Genomic DNA, 26,167 nt, shown 5'->3' on the forward strand with positions numbered 1-26,167 from the left:
TGTGTACAGTGTGTGCAAATTTGCAGATACCTTACCATCATATTCAAGTGTCTTACTGGTACTGAAAGCTATCAGACCCTTTCAGGAGGCGTGTTGTACCAAGCAGACTTAAATGTGAACTTTCATCAACAACCCTTTCAGGAGGCATACTGTACCAAGCAGAACTAAATGTGAACTTTCATCAAGGGCTATGCGATGTCAAGCAAGGTAGTGCCCAGGTATTTCATTCAAAAACCACTTGTCTCTCCTGTGATTTTCAACAGTTAAATCCTACAATGTCTGAGCAATGGTTACATTTCTTTTAGTAAGGGAAATACCTGTTGAATGGGTTTGTGTCACATGGGCGCTTTCCCTATCTTTATCATTTAACCATTACTCCTGGGGTACACAGGACACACAAATTTCATTTTTCAGATTTCACTTTAAGAAAATTAATAAATACAGCAAACATTAACAACACTGTGATGGGACGATCATCAGAACTAATGATAACTAATCAGCAATAGCTCTCAACCTTTGCACAGCAAAGTTAGGAAATTTGACTCGTTAATCAATATGCCATATGCCTCTTTAAAATGCAAAAAAACTAAGACTTATACATCTTAGTTCATTAGTTTCAAAAAGCATCTTCATTTTAAAAGTTGGCCCAATTAATTATAGATTGTTTAGTCTTTTCTTAATGTCAACAAAGTCTTTAAACCCCACAGCACTGTAACTATCTTGGCATTAGAATAGTTTCTATACACTTTCTAAAAAAAATCATCTTCAGTTACAAGGTTTTACACTTAATTATCCAAATTGCCTCCCATTTCCATTTACTTGAGTTTTAGACATCCAACTTCTAGGGGATACTGTTGGAACACCAAACCAAACTATGCTAATCTTCAGATTGAAGAGGGTTTTTGTCCATTTTCTTAAGATCTGTGGTCAAGAATAAATCCTAAAAAACTGTTCCCATTCTCAACATCTTAAAAAAATGGTAGCTGTCAGGAAATACCTACTAAAGTTACAGTCTCCTTGAGCCAGAATTCATTTTAAACTGATCAGAATTACTACTGTTGACAATGGTTATTTCTATATAGTAGAAACTTCCATCTAAATCAGATTGAGTCATTTGTTCCTCTTAACAAAAAATCTGATGTTGACACAATTTCAGCCTATCACTAACCCTGCTTTTCACTTGCATGTATCTTTTTAGAAATCTTGTTTAAATCATTCTGAAAGTAAAACTAGTTTTTCCTCATTTATATATAGCACCGAGAGTACTTGCAATGTTTGACAAAACCTTTTAGCAGCCCATTAACCTATTTATAAGCATAAAGTGAGTATTTTTAAAGGGAAACTTTGCCATCCCTTATACTTATTTAAAAGGTACTAAGAGATATTATTAGAGACAAGATTTAAAAATATGTAACAAAATCTTAAATTCTTAAGTGAAAGCCATTTAACTAATATTTAAAACCTCTGCAATTATTAGTTTATTAGTATCATCCAGGACTCAGATGTTCAGTATTCCTCCTGAAATTACATAAACAAATGCAAATGGAAAGAATCCAAGTCAAAATTATATAACAAAACAGCACTCCATCACAAAAGCGTGTAAAATTACAAGAACGCTATTTTAAAATACTGGCACTTTAAGAAAACGATAATCTCGAAAAACCACAAAATTGCCAAATTGTTCCCTAAACTGCTAAGCAGATAATGACTATGAGTTTGTTTTGTAAAGAAAAATCATTCAAATCAATTGAATAATTCATACTGAGATGCAAAGTTTAAGTGTCTTCTTTCCTTTTATCTACTTCGATTTATAAAGGGGCAAACCATAATATAGGAAAATACACCCTATTTTGAATGTGGCATCTTCATTTTAAAAGCTGGCCCAATTAATTAAAAATACTTGTAATGGAAAGTCTCGTTTCCTGAGCAGTCCATATTGAGATAAATGGGAAAAGACATCTATAGCCAGCATTTTCATAGTCTTCACTGAGACTAATGTCAACAAAAAATTTAATATGGCAATCTTGTATTTTAAGCTCACGCTTTTGGGGATACATTCTCAGGTCTTCTTTAATGTGGGAACTGCAAAATATAACTGCCATTACATGGTAATGGGAGTTAAAGAATAGAGTCCTCATGTAAAGGTTAGAACATACTTTTCTATTAGTCCTTCAAGGACAGACTTTCAAAATGTTTGATTCTAATAATCCCATGCTTTGAGTAGACTGATTACTCTTCAGTTTGTAAATGTAAGTGGGCTATGTGAAATTTCTTAACTGATCAAGATTTTCGATGTTCAGTTATGGATGAAAACTATCTCAACTTAACTTTACCCCCATTATGGTATGCAGGGTGTGTAGACAAAAGCTTTTTATTAGCTAACTATATGAAAGGATAAACACTGTAATAATTCATGTGATTCAAAATGGGCAAAAGCAAAAGACTAGCTTCCCCTCAAGAAGAAAAATTTCAGACCTATGAAAAGGACAACAATACTAATAAAAAAAATTGTATTTACTTAGAAGCATTCAGAATGTCAACAAAACAGCTGCAACTTTTTTTTTTTTTTTTTGCAATTACAGAGTGGTATTCAGTTAACAGAACAACAATTATTTCGTATAAGCTGCATCAGAGACAACTGAAGATGAAAAAACTACCATCCCCATATATAACTAATTTGTGCTGTGCACCAACAAGAACCTGCTTTAAATTTCCATGCCAATTTACAACCCCCATACTGTACCAGGCAAGGTTAGTGGCTATTGAAAATACCACCAGGACAGGGCTATCTAAAGACACATTCGGTAGTGTGTTAACTATACAAAAAAAGACACTGTACAGTTTAAAAACAAATCTTACACAGCCTTACATTTCAATTTTTTTCTTTAAAAGGAGTGAGTTGTGTACAGGGGGGTTAAATGCTTTATAGACAAGAAAAAAAAACTGCGCTAGAACCAACTTATTCATCATCATCATCTTCTTCTTCATCTTCATCTTCTTCATCTTCCTCCTCCTCCTCATCCTCTTCATCTTCCTCATCTTCCTCCTCTTCCTTCTTTTTCTTGCTTTTTTCAGCCTTGACAACTCCCTTTTTTGCTGCATCAGGCTTTCCTTTAGCTCGATATGCAGCAATATCCTTCCAAAGCAAAGGGAGGACAAAACAGTAGGGAAGAAAAAAACATTAAGGGAAGAAATAGAACATGGCAGAAGTTTATGAAAGAAATCAAGATTCTAGTTATACCAAAATATCATGTATCTGTAGATCCACTGCAACTCCAGAAATAAGTAGAACTTCAATAAATGAACATAAAAATACAAGATCATTATAACAATCTATAACTCATGAAATGGCATAGTCTAGTATTTGCAAAGTTATGCCTCATTGAGGTGCAATTATGTACCGCATCCTAACTCTATTAAAACCAGAATGTAGAGACTTTGATTAAAGGGTAGACACTGCCACCTTCTGAATGCAAAAAAGCACTCTACAGGTTTACACTGTCAGACCCTAATCCTTAGAAGAACATGTTGTCTTAGGAAAAAAAAGTTAATTTGTCAATAACCATGCAATTAGGAGGTTACGAAACATCTAGAAATAAACACTTTTCAGAATGGCTAAACAAGCTGAAAATTAAGTATTTAATATTTCAATTTACTTAACTGTAAGAGTTATAGATTTCCTTAATCTTATTAATTTATTGGACAGAGCAGCAGACTTGAAATTTAACTTAGTGATGTTGTGGTTTTTTGAATATCTAAAGGAAAGGAACCTAAATGTTTCAGGATATGATTAAAAAAAACATAGCCTATATTACTTTGTCTAGCTTATTTCTGTACTGTATGCCAAGCCATTTAAAAATAACTCATTTTTGACCTGAAGTGACTATCAACATTTTCATCAACTTCAAGATACTGGGGAATAACAAAACCAACTTAAATGTACACAGCCTTTGTCTGAGTCTTAATTTAGTCAAAAAAACCGATTTGGTCCTCTGTATTCTCTGAAGGATGAGAAAAGACTTATATCAACAGCATACTTAATGTAGCTGTTACACTAAAAACTTACTACACCTCAAACTAAGTACAATCATACAACATCTGGCGTACTCGTCATCATTTTACCAAGCAAACCCACACTTCTTACCTTTTCGTATTTTTCCTTCAGCTTCGCAGCCTTCTTTTCATAAGGCTGCTTGTCATCTGCAGCAGTGTTATTCCACATCTCTCCCAGTTTCTTCGCAACATCACCAATGGACAGGCCAGGATGTTCTCCTTTGATTTTTGGGCGATACTCAGAGCAGAACAGGAAGAAGGCCGAACTAAAAAAAAAAAAGAAAAAAGAAATTAAATTTAGGATTTTAAGTTAACAGACCACAAAAATAAATAGTATCAAGTGTACACTGCATTGCTATTTAAAGCTGCCTGTGAATTTCTGTGATGCACTGAACAGGGTGCAAATACTATAATATGCTAATATCCTTCACAACCAAAGCTTAATTTACAACTGTTTAATTTATACTAACTAGAGCCTCAGATGAACATTCTACAATTACACTATTTCAGAGAGAGAGTATTTTTCAAGAAATAAAAGGACCAAAGGAAATACACTGGGCAAAGGAGACCAAGTGTCTAATTCAATTGCTCTGGTAACACTCCCACCCGACAGAAATTTTATAGTATTTAAATATAACCAGTATGAACACGTATTAGCTAAGAAACTTTGTACACTTACACTCTAAACTGACAAAGTAGCTTGCTAAATTTCTCTCAGATTCTACTGTAAACCGTGTCTGGGAAGTAAAAACAGGCAAGATACTCACGGAGGCCTCTTGGGTGCATTGGGATCCTTGAACTTCTTTTTTGTCTCCCCTTTGGGAGGGATATAGGTTTTCATTTCTCTTTCGTAACGGGCCTTGTCCGCCTTTGCCATATCTTCAAATTTTCCTTTCTCTTTAGCAGACATGGTCTACAAAATAATTATTTGTAAGTTTAAGTTGTAAAATTTAAGTAAATTATTCTCAAAACCAATGTCTTTTGCTATGTAATAGCGTGACACTATGAGAGCGCCAACTAGACTTTTGCATCCTCAATTGGAAATTGTCTAATTACCTTGTTAGCATGTTTTAAGCCCTCTTACCTTCCACCTCTCTGAGCACTTCTTAGAAAACTCTGAGAAGTTGACTGAAGCATCTGGGTGCTTCTTCTTATGCTCCTCCCGACAAGTTTGCACAAAAAATGCATATGATGACATTTTGCCTCTCGGCTTCTTAGGATCTCCTTTGCCCATGTTTAGTTATTTTTCTAAAAAAAAAAAAAATTATCTGATGTTAGCAATAAAATTATGACACATAAGAGCTTGAAGTACTTAGGAAGGGAATGAAAACCAAGGTACTGGTTATTTAACACAGTAGTGACATCAACCTCCGTGAAATCAGACAAGAATATGGCCGAGAGATTAAATTCCTTGAAGGGGCTATACCAAGTAAAAACAAAACAAAAACGGTCCTTCAGGGCGATCTTAAGAAGTCTAGACACAAAGATATACCCATACAGTATTCCCTATCTATCCGCCTGAGTCTGCTCTGAAGGAGTAACTGGTCACTTAAACGATTTTAAAATCTAGAACACCCTTTTAAACCAACCAAACCAAAGGTCAGAAAACATGCTGCCAATTCGTGGATTTGCACTACTAGGTAGGGAACAAACAAGGGCCTAAGCGAGTCGACTCTTCCTAATTATGGACCTTTAAACAAAAAATCACCGTGCACCGAAAGTTTTCAAAAACACCCTCTTTGCATAAAACTTTGCTCCGAAGAGGGAGCTGCAGCCAGCTCCGGTGCTCGGAACCCGGCTGGAGGGTGGCGGTGCCACCGCGAGGCAGCCTCGTTTCCTATCGGTTTGGCCCTGAGATGTATTTCTGTTCTGACTAAACACGTCCGGTCTGAAGTTTCTCCGAGTAAACAAGGATGAGGGACAAAAGCCACTCCTGCTCGTGGCTCGGTGGCCCCCTCCCCCAACTCGGGGAGTATTTTTTGGAGCCGTGAAAGTTGGGGTGCCTCCCGCGCGGGGCGAGCCCCCCGCCCCCAGAACTTCACCGGTGGCCGCGCGGCCGACGCGGCCCGGCTCCCAGGCCCGAGGCCGCCACGTGCACCCGGCAGGCCCCGCAGGCCCGCGCCGCCGCCGCCCCCATTTTGTCAGGCTCCGCGCAGGGAGAAGCCCCGCTCGAAATGGGGGCTGGCTCCGCCCGCGGCCGCCGGGGCCGGCGCGCACGGAATGGCCGCTGCGCGTCTTCCCCGCCTGCGCCGCCGCCGCCGCCGCCGCGAGGGCGAGCGCGAGCGAGAATATGGCTCCTTCCCTTTGTGTGTGTGTGTGTGTGTGTGTGTGTGAGTGTGTGTGAGTGTGAGTGCGAGGGTGCGGGCGCGGCGGCGGCGGCGGGCGGGGTGCGCGCCGCGCTCTGGCGCACACACTCGGCCATTACGGCCGGGGGAGGGGGGGGGGGCGCGCGGCCGGGCCCTCCCCTCCGCGCCGCTCCCCTCCCCCCGCCGCGGTGGGGGCCGCCCGAGGGCCCACCCGCCCGCCACTCCCCGTCTCCCTCCGCGCGGGCCGCGCGCCCCGCCGCCCCCGCACGGGGAACGCGGGGCTGTGAAAAGAGAGAGGAAAAAAAAAGTTGCCTCGGAACTGCTGCGCCCAGCTCCCCCGCCCGCCCGCCTTGTTTTCTCTCCAGCCAGCAGCGCCGGGCCCGAGTCAGCCATGTTCCAGCGAGCGCAGCGGCGCCGCTCCCCCCGCCGCCCGGCCGCCGCCGCCGCCGCGCCCGGGCCGAGGCCGGCCGGGCCCGCACTGCCGCCCCCGGGCCCCCGCGCCGCCCTCGCCCGCCGCGGCGCCCCGCCCGCCCCGCCGCCCGCCCGACCGGCCGCGCTCCCCGCTGGCGCCTGGCTCGCTGCGGCGACGGCCAATGCAGCCCGGGGAAGCGCCGCCGCTGCCCTCCCGCCGCCGAGCCGCGCCGGCCCCGCCGCCCCGGCCGCGCTCCGCGCACGCCGCCCGCCCGAACGCCCGGCCCGAGGGCCCAAAACACGTTCAAAAATTTTTTAATTAAAAAAAAATTTTTTTTTTTTTTTTTTTTTTTTTTGCGCCAGTCAGCGCGGACGCCGCCGGGGGTGGAAACTCGCGGGGCGCGGGGCTCCCGGCGCCTCAGGCTGCCTGAGGGCCGGGGCTCCGGCGCGGGGCAGCGTTCCCGGCGCCCGGGCAGAGGCTCGCTCCGTGCGCAGTTCCCCCCACGGTCCCCCCTCATTTGCCTTTGTGTGGATCCTGACCCGCCGGCTCCCGGCCGCGGGGATCCGGCCGTCGCGCGGGCTGGGGAGCTGCCGGAGGCGCTCTCCCCGCCGCGGCGCTGCCCCAGACTCACCCTCAGCGAGGCACAGAGTCGCCCAGTGCCCGTCCGGCTCTCACTTGCCCCGGCGCTGTCTCTATGGAGCTCAATGTACTGCAATGGCTGTGAGAGCGGGAGCCAGACGCAGCCTCCTCACTCTCTCCGCTCTGTAACATTACTCTCCAGCCAGCGCGGCTCCTATTGGCTACCGCCAACTCACGGGGCTCGCTCATTGGCCCGATACCTCCCATTGTCCTGACCAGAGCCCGTTTGCTATTGGCTGTCTCCGGGGACACGTCATCAAGGATTGAAACAGCGCGCAAATCTGAATGTGTGTGTATGCCGGGCAAAGAGGCTGAGGCGGGAGAGGCAGAGGCAGAGGCAGCAGCTGCTACGGGAAAGCAGAGCTCTATGGTGTATGTGTGCATGTGTCTAACCCAAGCCAGCCCCACACCGGAGCGGCCGCCGGAGCGAAAAGGGCCTGACTTTTCCACAAGTGTCTCCAACTCCTCAGGCAAAAGAGACACCCACAGGTCTCCCCCCCCCTCTTGCCCCACATTCACGCCCAAAGCCGTTGAGATAAGAGGCCCCAGGCTTTTAATGGCCCTTAAAAAGTGAGGGGGACACTATGGGGTCATGTCCCCTGAAAACGGGGGTCTCTGCTGGTGCCGAGGGGCGGAAGCCGCCGAGCCTCTAGCCCCTCAAAGGTCTCTGATTGCGTTACACTTGAGGTCTCTGGAAAGGCAGGGCTTCTGTAAGAAAGTGACATGATCCAACCAGCCGGGTTTAAAATGCCCCTTTTCTGGGCTCATAAGCCGTCACGTCAGGCTCGCTGAGCAGCTGAAATCTTGAGTCACTGAGCAGGCATTCAGTTTCACCCTTTTTCTTGGTTTGATCGAGTTTCACAGCATGTCTAGAACTTTTTATTTAAATACAAAGCACTGTCTTAACTTCCTGGAAATCAAATAATTATTCCATGTAATTAAAGAACAGCCACTTCGTTTTGATATGGGGTACTCTAGCAGGAAATGTTTGTGAGGCCCTGGTAGAATTAGCAAATTCATTAGAGACCACATTCTAAACTGTTTGGCTGTTTTATTTGGCTTGGTGTGGATTACTGTTATAATCAAACGAATCCTTGTGATGCTATCTTTCCCTCCCATCACACCACTTAGTGCATCCATGTAACCGCTCTAGGATTACTGGAGTTGTAGGTATACGGTTACCCGAAGGATTAGATGCAGGCAGAGAGTGCATGTGCCCAAATCCACAGGCTATGGTTTCTCTAACTCACCAAGCTGACTGGTATTAATAGACATACTTACGTCTGTAGAGAAAATGTGCGGGCTGTAGTGCCCAGTTCTGAAGACTCTACAGTTATATCAGTCCTTTATGAAACTACTATCTATTCCTTTTAGCCTGAGCAGACCACGCCCCTATTCGGTTATAACAGACTTCCCTTTTTTTCACTCTCTAATGGTATTTTGTGCACTTCTAAATCCAACAGCCAATTCCTCCAAATGTAACAGATCAAAGTTGGAATAAATCACCTACGTCGTGTTAATTTGATTTTCTGTATTGCTTATAAGCATCCCTAACCTAATTTATTTCCTCAAATGTATTAAACTACTTAAGAGTAAGCTTAGATAACCTTTCCTGTTTTAATGTTGATTTCTTTTTTAAAAGAAAATATACTATTGGTCTCAGGGATTATAGTCTCAGTGAATGGACAATATATCACACACGCACATGAAAAAGACTATAATATTAAAGAGGATATAAATTGGTATACTGCACATGCAGTGTTTAAAGAGAATATATCTAAAGTTAACTTTTATGTTATTTTCACACATATTTACTATCCTCTGCTTCCCTCTACTAATCACTCAAATTTTATATTTCATTTAAATCTAGATATGTATTTCAATACTGTCTTATCATCTCAATGTCTCATATTACAAAATATTCATGAGAATGATTAAGATACTTTCAATGGCATCCATGATATTAAAATTTGATGATTAGTTGAATATGGCACTATCAGTATTTTCCAGGATCAGTGTTGGTTTTGTACTGGCACGGCCATCCACTTGACTGGTTGTCTATACCAGCTTGCTCCTGCCAGGGTGCATTTATGGCCACAGGACATCTTGAGAGCAGTGGACCCACACAAGGTTTCTATTTTGACAGGATGATATGGTGAGTAATAGGCACTGGAATTAAATAGACTTGGGTGCAAATCCCAGCTCTGCTACTTACTAGCTGTATGATCTTGGGCAAGTTTTTAAACCTCCATGCTTCAATTCTCTCAGCTATAAAGTGGAGGGGACCATGGGGTTGTAAAGATTAAACTTTTTTTTCAGGTTTAAAATTATATAGACCCCCTCAATCCCACAATTTAGAAAACCTCCAGTGCAGTTAACCTTGAGTTTTTCTTCATATTTTGATCGTATATGAAGGCAGTGATTGCAAATCTAGTGAAATTTGGTTTTTTGTTGTTGTTGTTGTTTGAGACAGAGTTTCGCTCTTGTTGCCCAGGCTGGAGTGCAATTGCACGATCTCGGCTCACTGCAACCTCCGCCTCCCAGTTCAATCGATTCTCCTGCCTCATCCTCCCGAGTAGCTGGGAATACAGGCACGCGCCAACACGCCTAATTTTTTATTTTTAGTAGAGATGGGGTTTCACCATGTTGGTCAGGCTGGTGGTCAGGCTTGAACTCCTGACCTCAGGTAACCGCCCGCCTCGGCCTCCCAAAGTGCTGGGATTACGGGCGTGAGCCACTGCACCTGGCCTTGCTTTGTTTTTTTAAAATCCTAACCTCAAACAATGTTAATCTTCCCCTAGTCTGGTGATGGTACCTTTATTTATTCCCAAGTTTAACAGAGGCTGTGTCAGAGAGGAGAGTTTAAAAACCATCACTTGCAGGCACTTCATTTCTTATACTTGATTTTCTGTGATATAGGCAGGGAAGGACATAAAAAAGAAAGAAATTTTAAAATAAAACCTACATCTTCTAGCTCTAACCCCACAACCTTGATGTTCACTTATTAGACCCTTTTCTTCTTCCACATGAATCCTTAGTCACAAGTTGACATATTTTACTTTACAGTTATTGGGTTTTTATTGTTATTGCTCTTGTTTTTTTCAGACAGGGTCTTGCTCTGTTGCCCAGGTTGGAGTGCAGTGGCAAGATCTGAGCTCACTGCAACCTCTACCTCCCAGGTTCAAGCAATTCTCATGCCTCAGCCTCCCGAGTAGTTGGGACTACAGGCATGCACCACCAGGCCCGGGTAATTTTGTATTTTTGATAGAGACAGGGTTTCACCATGTTGGCCAGGCTGGTCTTGAACTCCTGACTTCAAGTGATCTGTCCGCCTCGGCCTCCCAAAGTGCTGGAATTACAGGTGTGAGCCACAGTATCTGGCCAAGCTATTGGGTGTTTTATTCCAAATTACAAAGTCATCCAGTTGAAAAGCCCTGAACACCCTCTCCCATGCTCAGTTTAACCAACTGAATTACAGATTGTCATTAATATACTTTATGCCCTTCCTCCATCCCCTCTAGGATAGGGGTAGTACCTCTTTTCTGTAATCCTGTAATATTCTGTAGATTAATTTCTGCAATCACAACTGTGGTTCTCCAATTGAATCTGCTTGTCCCACTGCACTGTACACCTTAAAGGCAAGGACTCTATTTTTTTTTTTTCTGAGACAGGGTATTGCTTACAGCAGCCTTGACTTTCTGGGGCTGAAGCCATCCTCCCACCTCAGCCTCCTGGGAAGCTGGGACTACAGGTGAGCGGCACCATGCCTGGCTTATTTATTTATTTATTTATTTATTTATTTATCAAGACGGAGTCTCCCTCTCTCACCAGGCTGGAGTGCAGTGGCATGATCTTGGCTCACTGCAACCTCCGCCTCCTGGGTTCAAGTGATTCCCCTGCCTCAGCCTCCCGAACAGCTGTGACTACAGGTGTGCGCCACCACACCCAGCTAATTTTTGTGTTTTTAGTGGAGATGGGGTTTGACCATGTTGGCCAGGATGGTGTTGATCTCTTGACCTTGTGATCCGCCCACTTCGGCCTCCCAATGTGCTGGGATTACAGGCATGAGCCACCGTGCCCAGCCCCGGCTAATTTATTTTTATTTTTATTTTTTGTAGAGACAAGGTCTCTCCATGTTGCCCAGGCTGGTCTCAAACTCGTGGGTTCAAGTGATCTTCCCACCTTGGCCTCCCAAAATGCTGGGGTGACAGGCATGAACCACCGTGCCCGGTCCTGGCTATTTTTTTTTTTGTAGACACAGGGTCTCTCCATGTTACTCAGGCTGGTCTCAAAGTCCTTGGCCTCCTGAAATGTTGGGAATACAGGTGTGAGAAACAGAGCCCAGTCCCTATCTTTGAGTCCCAAGCACCTAGCAGAGTACTTGGTATACAGCAGGCACTAAATAAAGCCCATTGCATAAATGAATTAATAGCTGAAGGAGTACATATTGCAAATTATTGTTTTAACCTTCCTCTTCTATCTTTAGATCTAAAAGCATTTAGGTCTTTCTAAATCAAAAGGCAGGAAAATAGAATAAGTGAATGTTAGGATACTAAGATTGAGGATAGGTGCCAATTACATCTCACTGATGTAACTTAAAAAGGGGGAGGCACAGCTGGAGGGTGACAGGGGATCTCAAATGTAGAGAAACTCATATAGTCTAAGCATTTACCAGTTCCCAATTAGGCCAAGATTATTAGATAGATACAGGGAACTATGGCAAGCCAAATTAGACTATCACAGAAAACTGCAAGATTGTCTGCCCAAAGATTGCTACCAATGGGCTGTTTATTGTTTTGTTTTGTTTTATTTTTATTTTGTTTTATTTTATTTTTGAGACGGAGTCTCACTCAGTCGTCCACGTTGGACGGTAGTGGCGCGATCTCGGCTCACTGTAACCTCTGCCTCCTGGGTTCAAGCGATTCTCCTGCCTCAGCCTCCCAAGTAGCTAGGATCACAGGCGCGTGCCACCATGCCCAGCTAATTTTTGTATTTTTAGTACAGACAGAGTTTCACCATGTTGGCAGGCCGGTCTTGAACTCTTGACCTTAGGTGATCCACCCACCCCGGCCTCCCTAAGTGCTGAGATTACAGGTGTGAGCCACCGTGCCTGGACTTATATATATATATTTATTTTTAATTAATTAATTAATTTTTTGAGACAGAGGTTTGCTCTATCGCCCAGGCTGGAGTGCAGTGGTGTGGTCTCAGCTCACTGCAACCTCCACCTCCTGGGTTCAAGCAATTCTTCTGCCTCAGCCTCCCGAGTAGCTGGGACTATAGGCACGCACTACGGTTTTTTGTATTTTTAATAGAGATGGGGTTTCACTATACTGGCCAGGCTGGTCTTGAATTCCCAACCTCGTGATCCACCTGCCTTGGCCTCCCGAAGTGCTGGGATTAAAGGTGTGAGCCACCATGCCCGGACATATTTATTTATTTATTTATTTTGAGACAGAGGCTCGCTCTATCATCCAGGCTGGAGTACAGTGGTGCGTCTCAGCTCACTGCAACCTTGGCCTCCCGGGTTCAAGCAATTCTTCTGCCTCAGTCTCCCGAGTAGCTGGGACTACAGGCATGCTCCATGGCTAATTTTTGTATTTTTAGTAGAGATGGGGTTTCACTATATTGGCCAGGCTGGTCTTGAACTCCTGACCTCATGATCCGCCTGCCTTGGCCTCCCAAAGTGCTGGGATTACAGGTGTGAACCAGCATGCCTGGTTTATTTGATTTTATTTTTAATTTTATGTTTGTCTCCCATGTTCAACCAAACCAATGGGTTTTTTTGTTTGTTTGTTTGTTTTTGTTTCTGAGACAGAGTTTCACTCTTGTTGCCCAGGATGGAGTGCAGTGGCATGATCTCGGCTCACTGCAACCTCCAACTCCTGGGTTCAAGTGATTCTCCTGACTCAGCCTCCCAAGTAGCAGGGATTATAGGCATGGACCACCACGCCTGGCTAATTTTATTTTTATTTTTATTTTTAGTAGAGACAGGGTTTCACCATGTTAGCCAGGCTGATCTTGAACTCCTAACATCAGGTGATCCACCTGCCTTGGCCTCCCAAAATGCTTGGATTACAAGAGTGAGCCACCATGCCTGGTCTTTTTTTTTTTTTTTTCTGAGATGGAGTTTTGCTCTTGTTGCCCAGGCTGGAGCTCTTGTTGCAATGGCCCAGTCTTGGCTCACTGCAACCTCTGCCTCCTGGGTTCAAGCGATTCTCCTGCCTCAACCTCCGGAGTAGCTGGAATTACAGGTGCGCACCACCACACCTGGCTGATTTTTTGTATTTTTAGTAGAGATGGGTTTTCACCATGGCCAGGCTGGTCTTGAACTCCTGACCTCAGGGGATCTGCCCGCCTTGGCCTCCCGGAGCGCTGGGATTACAGATGTGAGCCACCGCGACTGGCCACCAATTGGCTTCTAAAACTTAAAAGGTGATCGGGTTTGGTGGCTTATGCCTGTTATCCCACTACTTTGGGAGGTGGAAGCGGGTGGATCACTTGAGGCCAGGAGTTCAAGGCCAGCCTGACCAACAGGGCGAAACCCTGTCTCTACTAAAAAGGCCAGAATGAGTCTGGGTGTGGTGGCGCATACCTGTAGTCCCAGCTACCTGGGAGACTGAGGCACGAGAATCACTTGAACCCAGGAGGCAGAAGTTTCAGTGAGCAGAGACTACGCCAAAGTGCCACAGAGCGAGACTCTGTGTCAAAACAAACATACAAATAAAAAACTCTGATGTAAAAAAATGCAACATGCAAGGCCAGGCACCGTGGCTCACACTTGTTGTAATCCCAGCACTTTGGGAGGCCAAGGCAGGCGGATCACTTAAGGTCAGGGGTTAGAGACCAGCCTGGCCAACATGTCGAAACCGCGTCTCTATTAAAAATACAAAAATTAGCCAGGCATGGTGGTGCACACCTGTAGTCCCAGCTACTCCGGAGGCTGAGGCATGAGAATCACTTGAACCTGGGAGACGGAGGTTGCAGTGAGCCGAGATGGTGCCACTGCCCTCCAGCCTGGGCTACAGAGCAAGACTCTGTAAACAAAATAAAACAAAACAATACAGAAAACAACAACAACAAAAATGCAGACTGGGAGCCGTAAGTTTTTCATTGGCTGAAGAATATTGACTTCTCCCAGTGCAATGAGTCCTAAAGTCAAGCTATGATTTCTCCTGTCTGCTTTGCAAAACGGGCCAGTTTCGGAAAAGGAGAGGAAACACTAACCCAAAATGTCTGATGAGGTCAACCATACTAAGGATCACATATACTGAAAACTTTTTTTTTTTTTTTTTTTAGGGCGGTGAAAATAAAGGAACGAGGCATTCAGGAAAAGAAGAGAGCACAGGTTTGTGAACTCCAGACTAGAAGCAAGCATACTGATATCCAATCCCCTCAATTCACTATGCATGGATGTCTCATAGTCACCAAGGTCTGTGCTCAGTTTCCTCAACATTGCCTTAGGGCTCTCGCTACCTTAATCTAACTTGAAAGGATGTTTCATGACTAAATGGATAGGCAAGAAGAAAGACCAGAGGTGAAAGACAGGGAGGTGGTGCTATATGTATTTATGTATGGAGAAGGAGAACCTCTTCCCCCCTGTTTAAGTACCTCCTGCCTCAGCCTGAGTTTTCTGGGGGGAATCAGCAGCTACACTGTGGGCAGCATTGATGGCTGTGGCACAGAAAATTGTACTAAAGCTAATTTATATCAATAATGTCTCTAGAATTGGATTATTTTACTGGTTAGGAAGGGGAAAATATCAGACCTTTCCTTAAGAGGCCTATCTTCTGGTTAGTCAAAGAATGGTACACATGATGAGTGGAAAACGTAATAGTAAAAGTTCTTACAGAAAGTTGATCTAAGTTCAGAAAAGATCCCTATATTAGGTCTTGATCTCAATAATCAAACACCGAATTCAGCTGCCCTATTAAAACTGCCTTACACCTTCAGAATAAATGCTTATCACACACCCACGCAGATGGCTATAATCAAGGAGACAGACAGCAGCAAGCATGGGTGAGCATGTGGAGAAAGAAACTGGAACCCTTATGCACGCTCGTGGGAATGTAAAACGTGCAGGTGTTTTGGAAAACAAGCTGTCAGTTCCTCAAAAGGTTAAACATAGATAGATACCAGTTGACCCAGCAATTCCACTCCAAGGTATATACCCAAGAGAAACAAAAACATGTCCACACACACTTGTACATGAATCTTCATAGCAGCATTATTTATAACAGTCAAAAAGTGGAAACAACCCAAATGGCCATCAGCAGATGAGTGGATAATCGAATGTGGTATAGCCATATACATACATATATATTTGACATTATGCTAAGTGAAAGAGCCAGACATAAGAAGGCCACATATTGTATGATTCCATTTATATAAACTATCCAGAACAGTAAATATTATAGACAGGAAAGTAGATTAGTGGCTGCCAGGGTTTGGGGAAAAAGAGAGTGCCTGCTAATGGGTATGGAGGTTCTTTTAGGGGTACAAAAATGTTGCAGATTAGATTATAGTAATGGCAGCATGACCTGGTGAATATGCCCAAAACCATTGAATTATACACTGTAAGTGGGTAAATTGCATGGTGTGTGAATCATACTTTGATAAAGCTATTTTTTTAAAAAGCAATAAATGTTTTATGAGTGGTTTTGGTTGACTAAGGAAAGACAGGAACAATGGAACACTCCCACCTTGCCGACTTGCCCGTTTCTTTCTTGCTGTTTGTAGTGTTTAACACCTTGTGAAGAAGATGGTCCTCTTCGTTAGGTAGAATTTTAATCTGTTATTGGAGTTACATATTCTGTGCTTAAAGTGTATTTTTGCTGCAAAATATTATAGTTATTTTAAACAAGCACTTTTATAGGGATACCATGGGAGGCTTTTCTGGAGAGCAGGGGGTGACCGTAATAAGTATGCCCAGCCATGAAGGGTTAGGACTGACAGCGTAAACTGGCCTCTCTCTGGCCTTATCTTCTGACCCACAGACGTGTTTTTGGTCAAAGCGGTGTTTTAAAAAGGTGGACACTGGGCAGATGCGGTGGCTCACAATTGTAATCTCAGCACTTTGGGAGGCTGAGGCAGAAGAGGAGTTCGAGGATACAGTAAGCAGTGATTGAACCACTGCACTCAAGTCTGGGCGACAGAGCGAGACCTTCTCTCTCTCTCTTTTTTTTTTTGAGACAGGGTCTCGCCTAGACTGGAGTGCAGTGGTGTGACCTCAGCTCACTGCAGTCTCCTCCCACCTCTCCCCTCCCCTCACCCCACCCCAAGTAGTTGGGACTACAGGCGCGCACCACCATGCCTGGTTAATTATGTTTTTGTATTTTTTGTAGAGATGGGGGTCTCTCCATGTTGCCCAGGCTGGTCTTGAACTCCTGGGCTCAAGTGATCCGCCTGTCTCGGCCTCCCAAAGTGCTGGGATTACAAGTGTGAGCCAATGTGCCCAGTTTGAGAACGTCTCTAAAAAAAAAAAAAATTCCCCGGGTGTGGTGGTGGTGCTCACCTATAGTTCCACCTACTCACTCAAAAGGCTGAGATAGGAGGATTGTTTGAGCCCGGGAGTTTGAGGCTGCAGTGAGCTATGATCCTGCCATCACACTCCATCCAGCCCGGGCGACAGAGAGAGACCCTGTCTCTAAACAAACAAACAAAACCCAGAAAACAGTAGAAATCTTCACAATAAAAAATCCAGATATTTGGCTTCTTTTCAAAAATGAGAGATCTGATAAGGTTGGGTTCACATTTCCACATGAGGAGGATGGGTGGAATGAAAAGTGGCTGCCTCCCTCAAAGGGGTCAGGATTCTCAACCAGAGTCCCTGCCATTCCCTAAGTGGTTAGCCTGACTTTTCACCCAATCACATCACCTCCCTGGCCCCTGTAGACACTTGAGTTTGCAACTCCTGAGTTGGTGGCCTTAGCATTTCATATAACTGTAAACTGTAATTCTGAAATTTTCTTGATCAGAGATTCTTTTTATAGGAAACACTTATTGTCATCATACAAACCATAAAGTGGGAAACTGAGAAACAGAACTGTTGCGATATCGCAGATGGCATGTACTTTTTTTTTTTTTTTTTTTTTGAGATGCAGGTAGCATGTACTCTCTTTTTCTCTCTCTGTTTTGAGATGCAGGTAGCATGTACTCTCTCTCAATTTTTTTTTTTTTTTTTTTTGAGACGGAGTCTTACTCTTTCGCCCAGGCTGGAGTGCAGCCTAATTGCAACCTCAGCCTCCCAGGCTGAAGCTCAGCCTCCCGAATAGCTGGGATTACAGGCGTGAGTCACCACACTCAGCTAATTTTTTGTATATTTTAGTAGAGATGGGGTTTCACCATGTTGGCCACTCTGGTCTCAAACTCCTGACCTCAAGTGTTCTGCCCACCTCAACCTCCCAGAGTGCTGGGATTACAGACCTGAGCCATCGTGCCCAGCCATCTTGTACTCTTGAGATGAGGAAGAGGGTGGCTGTGCTGCCAAGAGAGGATACCTTATGACCCAGACAAAAGACTAGACAACAAGCTTTATTTAGCATGTGTCTCCCATGTGCTAAGCACTATACATAGATTATTTTGTTTATGGCTGGTGTGATGGCTCCTGCTTGTAATCCCAGCATTTTGGGAGGCGGAGGTGGGTGGATCACTTGAGCCCAGGAGTTCAAGACCCGCCTGGCCAACATGGCAAAACTCTAGCTCTACTAAAAATACAAAAATATTAGCTGAGTGTGGTGGGACGTGCCTGTGATCCCACATACTAGGGAGGCTAAGGCACAAGAATCACTTGAACCCAGGAGGCGAAGGTTAGAGAGAGCCAAGATCATACCACTGTGCTCCAGCCTGGGCAAAAGAGCAAGACTGTCTCAAAAAAAAAAAAAAAATTTGGCCGGGCGCGGTGGCTCACGCCTGTAATCCCAGCACTTTGGGAGGCTGAGGCGGGCGGATCACAAGGTCAGGAGATCGAGACCACGGTGAAACCCCGTCTCTACTAAAAATACAAAAAATTAGCCGGGCGTGGTTGTGGGCGCCTGTAGTCCCAGCTACTCGGGAGGCTGAGGCAGGAGAATGGCGTGAACCCGGGAGGCGGAGCTTGCAGTGAGCCGAGATCGCGCCACTGCACTCCAGCCTGGGCGACAGAGCAAGACTCCATCTCAAAAAAAAAAAAAAAAAAAAAAAAAAAATTTGTTTAATCCTAACAGTAATCCTATGAGGCCAGGATGCTTATCAGTCTTTTACAGACAACACTAAGGGAGGCTCAGAGAGATTCATTGAATTGTCCAAGGTCACACAGCTAGTTAGCAACAATATTGACCCAGTTCTGAGTCCAAAGCTTTGTGTTTTCTCCACTAAAGCCATATGATCTTGCAGTTATTAGCCTAGCTAATAAAATAAAAACGGTATCACATTTCCCCACCTAAATATGCATCATCGCCCCGTGGGAATACTGACATGTGTTTGAAATGCACAGTTCACATTCTTGGCTTTCAAGGTCTTTAAAGTTTGCATATATAAAATATGAAAAAAGTTTCATGAAACAATACCTACCATTATTGTGATGGACTCCGATTTTTTTTTCTTCACATCTTTAAATTTACTTCCCAACCCATCCATAGGCCCTGCGGTTTGTGAAACATGGAATTAGAGCAACGGTAAAGAAGTTCCATTTCCCATCCAGGGGAACATCAGGCCTAACTGACAAGTGCAGGTGCTGAGGCTGATTGAATAGGACAGAGAGGAGCAGCCAGGGGAGATGCCGAGCACCCAGGGCCTGCAGCCAAGCTCCCCAGCAGACCAAATGAGGCTTGTGCCAACACAGTGGGCCTGTCCCAAGCCCAGAGAAAGGCTCTGAAGACACAAAAGAGGACTGCCTTGCTCTGCCAGGGAGGCCCAAGACAAAAAGCAGCATTCCAGGCCAGAGAATGCCAGGAAATGCAAAGATGCTTGCAAATTCCTGAAGCCTAGGAGAGAAATCCTAGCAGACCTGACAAGTATCTTCTTCACCTAAGTGAGGTTCCCCTCCTTGGATTTGCCTCTGACGAAAGTCACAGGCTGGAAATGCAGAAGTTCCTCTGCCAGTGAGGAGCGGGACCAGTTGGGACAGACAGCCTTACCATCCAAGTTACCAGGCCTTTTTGTTTAAAAAACACTGAGTGCCCAAAGTGGCTTGTAAGGGTAAACAGAGGGTGACTGCTAACGCACACCTGAAGGTGTTAAAGAAAAAAAAAATCAACAACAAAAAATGTATATGCTTTTTCTGAAAGGTTGCTGTTGATCCTTTTTCTAAGGTTTCCTTTTGACTTACAAGAATGGAAATGAGGAAGTAGGAAGGAGATAGCACGCTTCACCATGGTCTAGCACAAGTACTACCAGCAAATTGATAGTCATGTTCAGAAATGAACTCTGCATTCAACACACTCATGGCATTTGACCACTGATTTTGCTTCTAGGAAATATTTAGAAATAAGTAAAGAGTGACCAGGCACGGTGGCTCACTCCTGTATTCCCAGCACTTTGGGACGCCAAGGCGGGAGGATCACTTGGGCCCCGGAGTTCAAGGCTGCAGTGAGCTATCATTGTACCTGTGAATAGACACACTCCAGCCTGGGGACAGAGTGAGACCCTGTCTCTAAAAATAATTATTTTTAATTTAAAAAATTATGAATTGGAGCATTATTTATAATGTGGAAACAACCTACATGTCCAATGTCCAATGAGAGGTTTGGCTAAATGCATTTTAATCCACCTTTATGATGCATTATTATTATTATAATACTACCAAATTCTTATGAATACTAAACTGAATGCCTTGCAAAAATATACACAATATCTTATGAGGAAAACTATTTTCAGAAGAATCCCTAGTTTGAAAAAGAGTATTATGAATCCAGAAAAGATGAAAGAGTATACTAATAAATGTTAATCTTATTTATTTCTGATGGAAGATAATCTTTGCTTTCTTTTTCTTTTCTTTTTTGAGACAGGGTCTTGCTCTGTCGCCTAGGCTGGAGTGCATTGGCACAATCACAGCTCACTGCAGCTTCAAACTCCTGGGCTCAAGTGATCTTCCCACCTCAGCCTCCCAAAGTGCTGGGATTACAGGCATGAGCCACATGGTACCCAGCCCTCAAATCCCAATTTCTTTTTTCTTTTCTTTCTTTTTTTTTTTTTTGAGACAGAGTCTCCCTCTGTCACCTATGCTGGAGTGCAGTGGTGTGATCTCAGCTCACTGCAACCTCTGCCTCCCGGGTTCAAGCGATTCTCGTGCCACAGCCTCCCAAATAGCTGGGCCAAATCCCAATTTCTAAGAGAAGAAATGTGCTACTAGAGGACTCAAAGATTCAGATAATTTTACAAATTCAGCATTACTCTAGAAACTGTTCCCTATGGGGAAACATTCCCTATAAAGATAAATATGCACATTTATCATCGCTCTAAACGTTTACCTCTCGTCACTATTGATGTGTCTTCTCTAATAACTATTCATTTTTCCCCTATAATTTGGACCTCAGTCCACATCTTTGCTTCTCTTCTGCTCCCTTTAAGACCTCAGTGACCAACTCTCCTTAGAGGCGTTTTAAGCACTGTCATTATGTAAATGACCCTTGGTTTCCATTCCAGCCCCAGGCTGTATCCTGGACTTCAGACTCCTATTCCCACCCCTCACCAGTTTTGCAAGCTCTCCAGTTTGCCCTGTAAACCTTACCTCTTTCCGATTTCCCTACCTGCAGAATTCCCACACTGGCTCAAATTCTAGCAGTTGTTTTTGACTCCCCTTTCTTCCTCTCCTCTCACACCAACTTCAATAACATTTAAGTCACAAGACTTTTTAAATTCTTTTTTTCATTTCTTTTGTTCTGGCATTTATTGTTTTGTGGTTAAGAATGGAGGCTTTGGAACCAGACACCTCTAAGGTTAAAATCCTGGTCCTGACTAGCTGTGTCACCTTGGGCAAAGTGAATGAACATCTCTGAGCCTCAGCTGCTTCCATAAAATGGATGATTTCTCCTTTGCAAGAGGGTTGTTTCAGTGAGCTCATATACCTAAAGAGCTCAGCCTACAGTGTTAATCGCTTAGAACACTGTAAATGATCAACAGATGTTGGATGTTATTATAATTTTCCTAATGCATACAACTCCACTGCTTAAAAAACTTTTTATTTAATTACAATGTTTTCTTCCAAATTAACTACAAAATCCTCTTCTGGCCCTCAGGGCCCTCCCTAATCTGGCAGTTTCTCTCTTGCTTTCCCTCCTGCTGCCCTCCTGATTTCTAATCAAACTGGACCTTGTACTTTCCCACCTTCGAGATTCTGGTCACACTGTTTCTCTGGCCTGTAATGTCCTTCCCCCTCCTCTGCTGCTAAAACCCAATCTCTCCTTTTAAATGTTTACTGTGTGACAATAAAGATGCTTTTGGAAGTTAAAGCATGTGATTTTCTACATATAACCAGAAATCGTAGAAGCTCATAAACTCCTTCAAAATGTATTGCCTTGTGTGGACTCTTTACTTTGACACCAAAATGTGTATTCGTTAAATTCAATGAATTCAGTCTGTGTTTCATTTATTTATATATTTGTTTGTTCATGTGTTTATTTTAATTTTAGAGATGTGTAGAATATTCACTTTGACAACAAAATGTGTATTCACTAAATTCAATGAATTCAGTCTAGGTTTGCTTTAAATATATATTTGTTTGTTTATTTTAATTTTACAGATGGGGTCTCACTATGTTGCCCAGGCTCAAGGGATCCTCCTGCCTTAGGCTTCTGAATAGCTGGAACTACAGGAGAGCCACTGCACTCAGTTCTAGGTTTTACATTTGGATGAAACCTGTTTAGATTTGCATGAAATTAGCCCAGTTTCACGGGAGCAGTGTGGGTGATGTAGATGCCCTGGGTGAAGCTGGTAGAACTCAGGGAAGGAGAGCCAGGCCTCAGTGAGGACCTACTCCCTTCTATGTCAGTCGCTCTCTTGCAGTGCTATGGTTCCTCTGGCACCTAGTACCGCCACTTTCCCTCCTTCCCTCGCTCTTTTTTCTGTCTCCTCCCCTCCCCGCCCTTCTCTCTCATGCTTACCAAACACAGTGCCTCAAGTACCTAGTTCCTGGGATTTATTCGTGCCAAGTGGCTTTGGGGAACAAGTTTTTCTCAAGTCCAAGCATCAAAAGGCACTTATTTCAACACTTCAGGGAAAAGTAGTAACTAAGGAAATCAATAATCTCATCCCAAGCAGAAGAATGGATTTTTGTGAGACTCTCTCTATGGTTTCCTGCTCAGCTTTTTAAAGAGGTGTAATATTAGTCTCTTGAATCTTTTTCCTCTTGTGTATGTGTTTTTTCCTTTAACCTTACCTTAAGAAATAAATGTAAACTTGCAGGTAGAAACTATGTCCCGACCTAAGTATTATATGATAACAAGTTGTTTTCAAGAACTATATGTTTGTTAAAGACAATTAGAAGACTCAAAAAAAAAAACAAAAAAACAAACTTTCATGTAGCTATACATTCTTCAGTGGCTAGAACTGAACTTTGGATCTTTTTCAGAGGGATTTTTTTGATGGAGGAAAGAAACAACAACAACAACAAACACGGATGAGATTAGAAGAGGATCTGCTACAACAACAGAAAAAGAGAATGCCAAGAAGGGGAAGAGTGAAGGCTGGAGAGCGGAGCCAGTGCCAAAATATTCCGAAGCTACATCTAAGAAAGGTGGCCTGAGGGAGACTGCAAGCACTAACCGCTAAGCTAAGGCTTAGATCTTATCTATGTCCAGAAGGAGTAATAAGAAAGAATGTGTATCTCCAAAAGCTGAAAGATTTGGAGAGGACCCAAGGCGGAGGCCTGGCATTTTTCTAAATTGAGATGCCAATCCCATCACAGTTTAGGACTGTAAGATTCAAGGATGGAGACTGGCTCCCCCAGTGGGGCAAAATCAGTGGATGGGACTCAGCACATCTGCCATCGTGATGAAAACAGTAAACCTCTACTGAGGCTCCGCTCTTGAAGCGTGCCTCTGTCAGACCCCAGTTATCCAAGGCTGGTGCTCAGGGGAAAAAGGACTCAGAAGGCCAGGAAGCTGCTGTCTTACTCTGCCTGATATGCCAGCTCCATGTAGGTATTCTTAAGTCTTTTTTTTTTTTTTTGACATGGAGTCTCGCTCTGTCACCAGTGCAATAGTGCCTCTTGGCTCACCACAACCTCCGCCTCCCAGGTTCAAGCGATTCTCCTGCCTCAGCCTCCTGAGCATCTGGGACTACAGGTGTGTGCCACCACACCCAGCTAATTTTTGTATTTTTAGTAGAGATGGGGTTTCACCATAGTGGCCAGGCTGGTCTCGAACTCCTGATCTCAAGTGATCCACCTGCCTCAAGGTATTCTTAGTCTTAAATGTGCTACTGTAGACACATAGTATTGTCACATAGGTTAATATTTTTCTTGGAGAAAGAACTGAGGGAGGACAACTGAAGGTACTCTTTCAGGCAACATGTTCACTTAGGAAAGTTCTAAATTTAGTTTGTATCCATTCCACATCCCTCCTCCTCTGCCTTTCTCTTTTCCCTTCTCTCCATTGTCTGAAAGATTAAGTAAAACAAAAACATACACACAAAAGCAACAGGGAGATGAAGATGGTGAAGACCAAGCTCATGTTTTATTAGAGTTAGCAGACAGTGGTGCTCAGGCCGCAGGCGTCTATGGTGGGGCCAGGAGGGGGCAGAAACTAGGATTTATTGGGCATTCGCCATCTGCTAGGATCCTAAATGCTTTACCTCATTATAATTCTCACATCAAGCCTTTGAAGTGGGTGTTATTTTCCTTATTTTACAGGTGAGGAGATTAAGGTTGCCTAAGCTTACCCAGCTAGTGATCCAAACCCGTCTTTCTGGTTCCGAAGCCAAGTCTGATGTGACACCTTCCATGTGTGTCTCTTTCCTATTCCCACCTTTGTCATTAAAACCAACAGTATCAGAAAGATGCACTCCAAAGGTAGCAAATGACAATGGCAGCGACTTCAAGGGTCTTTGCGGGAAATAAAAAAAATAAAATAAAAAATGAGGTCTTTACCAATTTTTGTTGTTGTTGTTTAAATAGAGACAGAGTCTTATTCTGTTGCCCAGGCTGGAGTGCAGTGGTGCGATCATAGCTCACTGCAGCCTTGACCTCCCGGGCTCAAGCCATCATTATGCCTCAGCCTCCCAAGTGTCTAGGACTACAGGTGCACACCACCAACTCCAGCTATTTTTTTTTTTTTCCATAGAGACAGGGCATAGCTATGTTGCCCAGGCTGGTCCTGAACTTCTGGCCTTAAGCAATCCTCCTGCCTCGGCCTCCCAAAGTGCTGGAATTATAGTGTAAGCCACCATGCCTGGCCCTTTACCAATTATTGAGGAGCAATCGTCTTAATGTTAAGATGACAGGTCAGAGAATATAGCCAAGGGGTAGCAGCCCAGCACTCCTCACCCACAGGTGAGTGATCAAAGCAAACACAAGACTCCACTCCATTCTGCATCCACCAGGGCTTGGAAGCCTGGCATGGCCATAAGGTTGCCATGTGAATCACCTTTGTGCTCATCATTAAAACCTTGTCTGGGGGTCCTGTCACTCAGTTGCCTGGACCAGAAACCTGAGTATCATCATTAACTCCTCTCTTTCCCTCACTCCCCGCAACCAGCAAACCCTCCAGTCCTAGGGATCCTACCTCTTTAACGTGTGTCTCTGATCCCTGTCACTTCATTTCTGAGGCCACCTTCTCCTGCTCACTCTACTCCAACCCCTGGGCCTTAGTATTAGGAAACTCTGAGTGATGTTTCTTTTTTTTTTTTTTTTTTTGAGACGGAGTCTCACGCTCTTGCCCAGGCTGGAGTGCAGTGGCGCGATCTCGGCTCACTGCAAGCTCCGCCTCCTGGGTTCACGCCATTCTCCTGCCTCAGCCTCCTGAGTAGCTAGGACTACAGGGGCCCGCCACCGCGCCCGGCTAATTTTTTTTGTATTTTTTGTAGAGACGGGGTTTCACTGTGGTCTCGATCTCCTGACCTTGTGATCCGCCCGCCTCGGCCTCCCAAAGTGCTGGGATTACAGACTTGAGCCACCGCGCCCGGCTCTGAGTGATGTTTCTAAGGTAAATTATGACATTATGATCATGATATTCCTCTGCTTAAATAATTCCTGCATGACTCCCTGTTGCCCACAAGAGAACGTGCAAATTTCTTTTTTTTTTTTTTGAGTCAGGGTCTCCCTTTGTCACCCAGGCTGGAGTACAGTGGCATCATCTGGGCTCACTTCAGCCTCTGCCTCCTGGACTCAAGTGATCCTCCCTCCTCAGCCTCCTGAGTAGTTGGGGCCACAGACACGCACCACCACACCCAGCTAATTTTTAAACTTTTTGTAGAGATGGTGTCTCACCATGTTGCTCAGGCTGGTCTCAAACTCTTGGGCTGAAGCAATCCTCTTGCCTCAACCTCTCAAAGTGCTGGGATTACAGGTTTGAGTTACTGCACCAAGCCGAATGTTCAGTTCTTCGCAGAGCATCCTAGGCCACTCATGCTCAGGCCCTGCTTCTCTGTCCTGCCCATGCTCCAGCTCCCATCCTGAGCCACTGGGAGGTCCTGGGATGGTCATGCTCCCTCAGGCCTTGATGTCTTTCCAGCAGGATGACCCTACACCTGTCCAACTCGTGCTTTTCTTTCAGCTCTGAGAAGCTGCCCCTGACCATCCCATTCAAAGCCTGGCTCTGGGAGAAGCAGTCCCTTGGTACCC

At 44.3% G+C, this 26,167-nt stretch overlaps 1 protein-coding gene across 6 annotated transcripts in view; it reads right to left on the reverse strand.

Annotated features, from left to right (window-relative positions):
* Positions 1–1,443: 1,443 nt before the first annotated feature.
* Positions 1,444–26,167, reverse strand: part of HMGB1 (high mobility group box 1) — a 154,798-nt gene continuing 130,074 nt past the window's right edge. For 2 of the 6 annotated variants that reach the window (XM_028837151.2, XM_077973661.1), the window contains exons 2-5: positions 5,138–5,301; positions 4,821–4,966; positions 4,145–4,319; positions 1,455–3,136 (exon numbers count right to left, since the gene is read on the reverse strand). In XM_028837151.2, coding sequence (XP_028692984.1) covers positions 2,960–3,136; positions 4,145–4,319; positions 4,821–4,966; positions 5,138–5,287 — 648 coding nt within the window. In that variant the 5' untranslated portion in view covers positions 5,288–5,301 and the 3' untranslated portion in view covers positions 1,455–2,959. 6 annotated transcript variants of the gene reach the window in all.

Source organism: Macaca mulatta, chromosome 17 (assembly GCF_049350105.2).
Source record: "Macaca mulatta isolate MMU2019108-1 chromosome 17, T2T-MMU8v2.0, whole genome shotgun sequence".
Lineage (NCBI taxonomy): Eukaryota > Metazoa > Chordata > Mammalia > Primates > Cercopithecidae > Macaca > Macaca mulatta.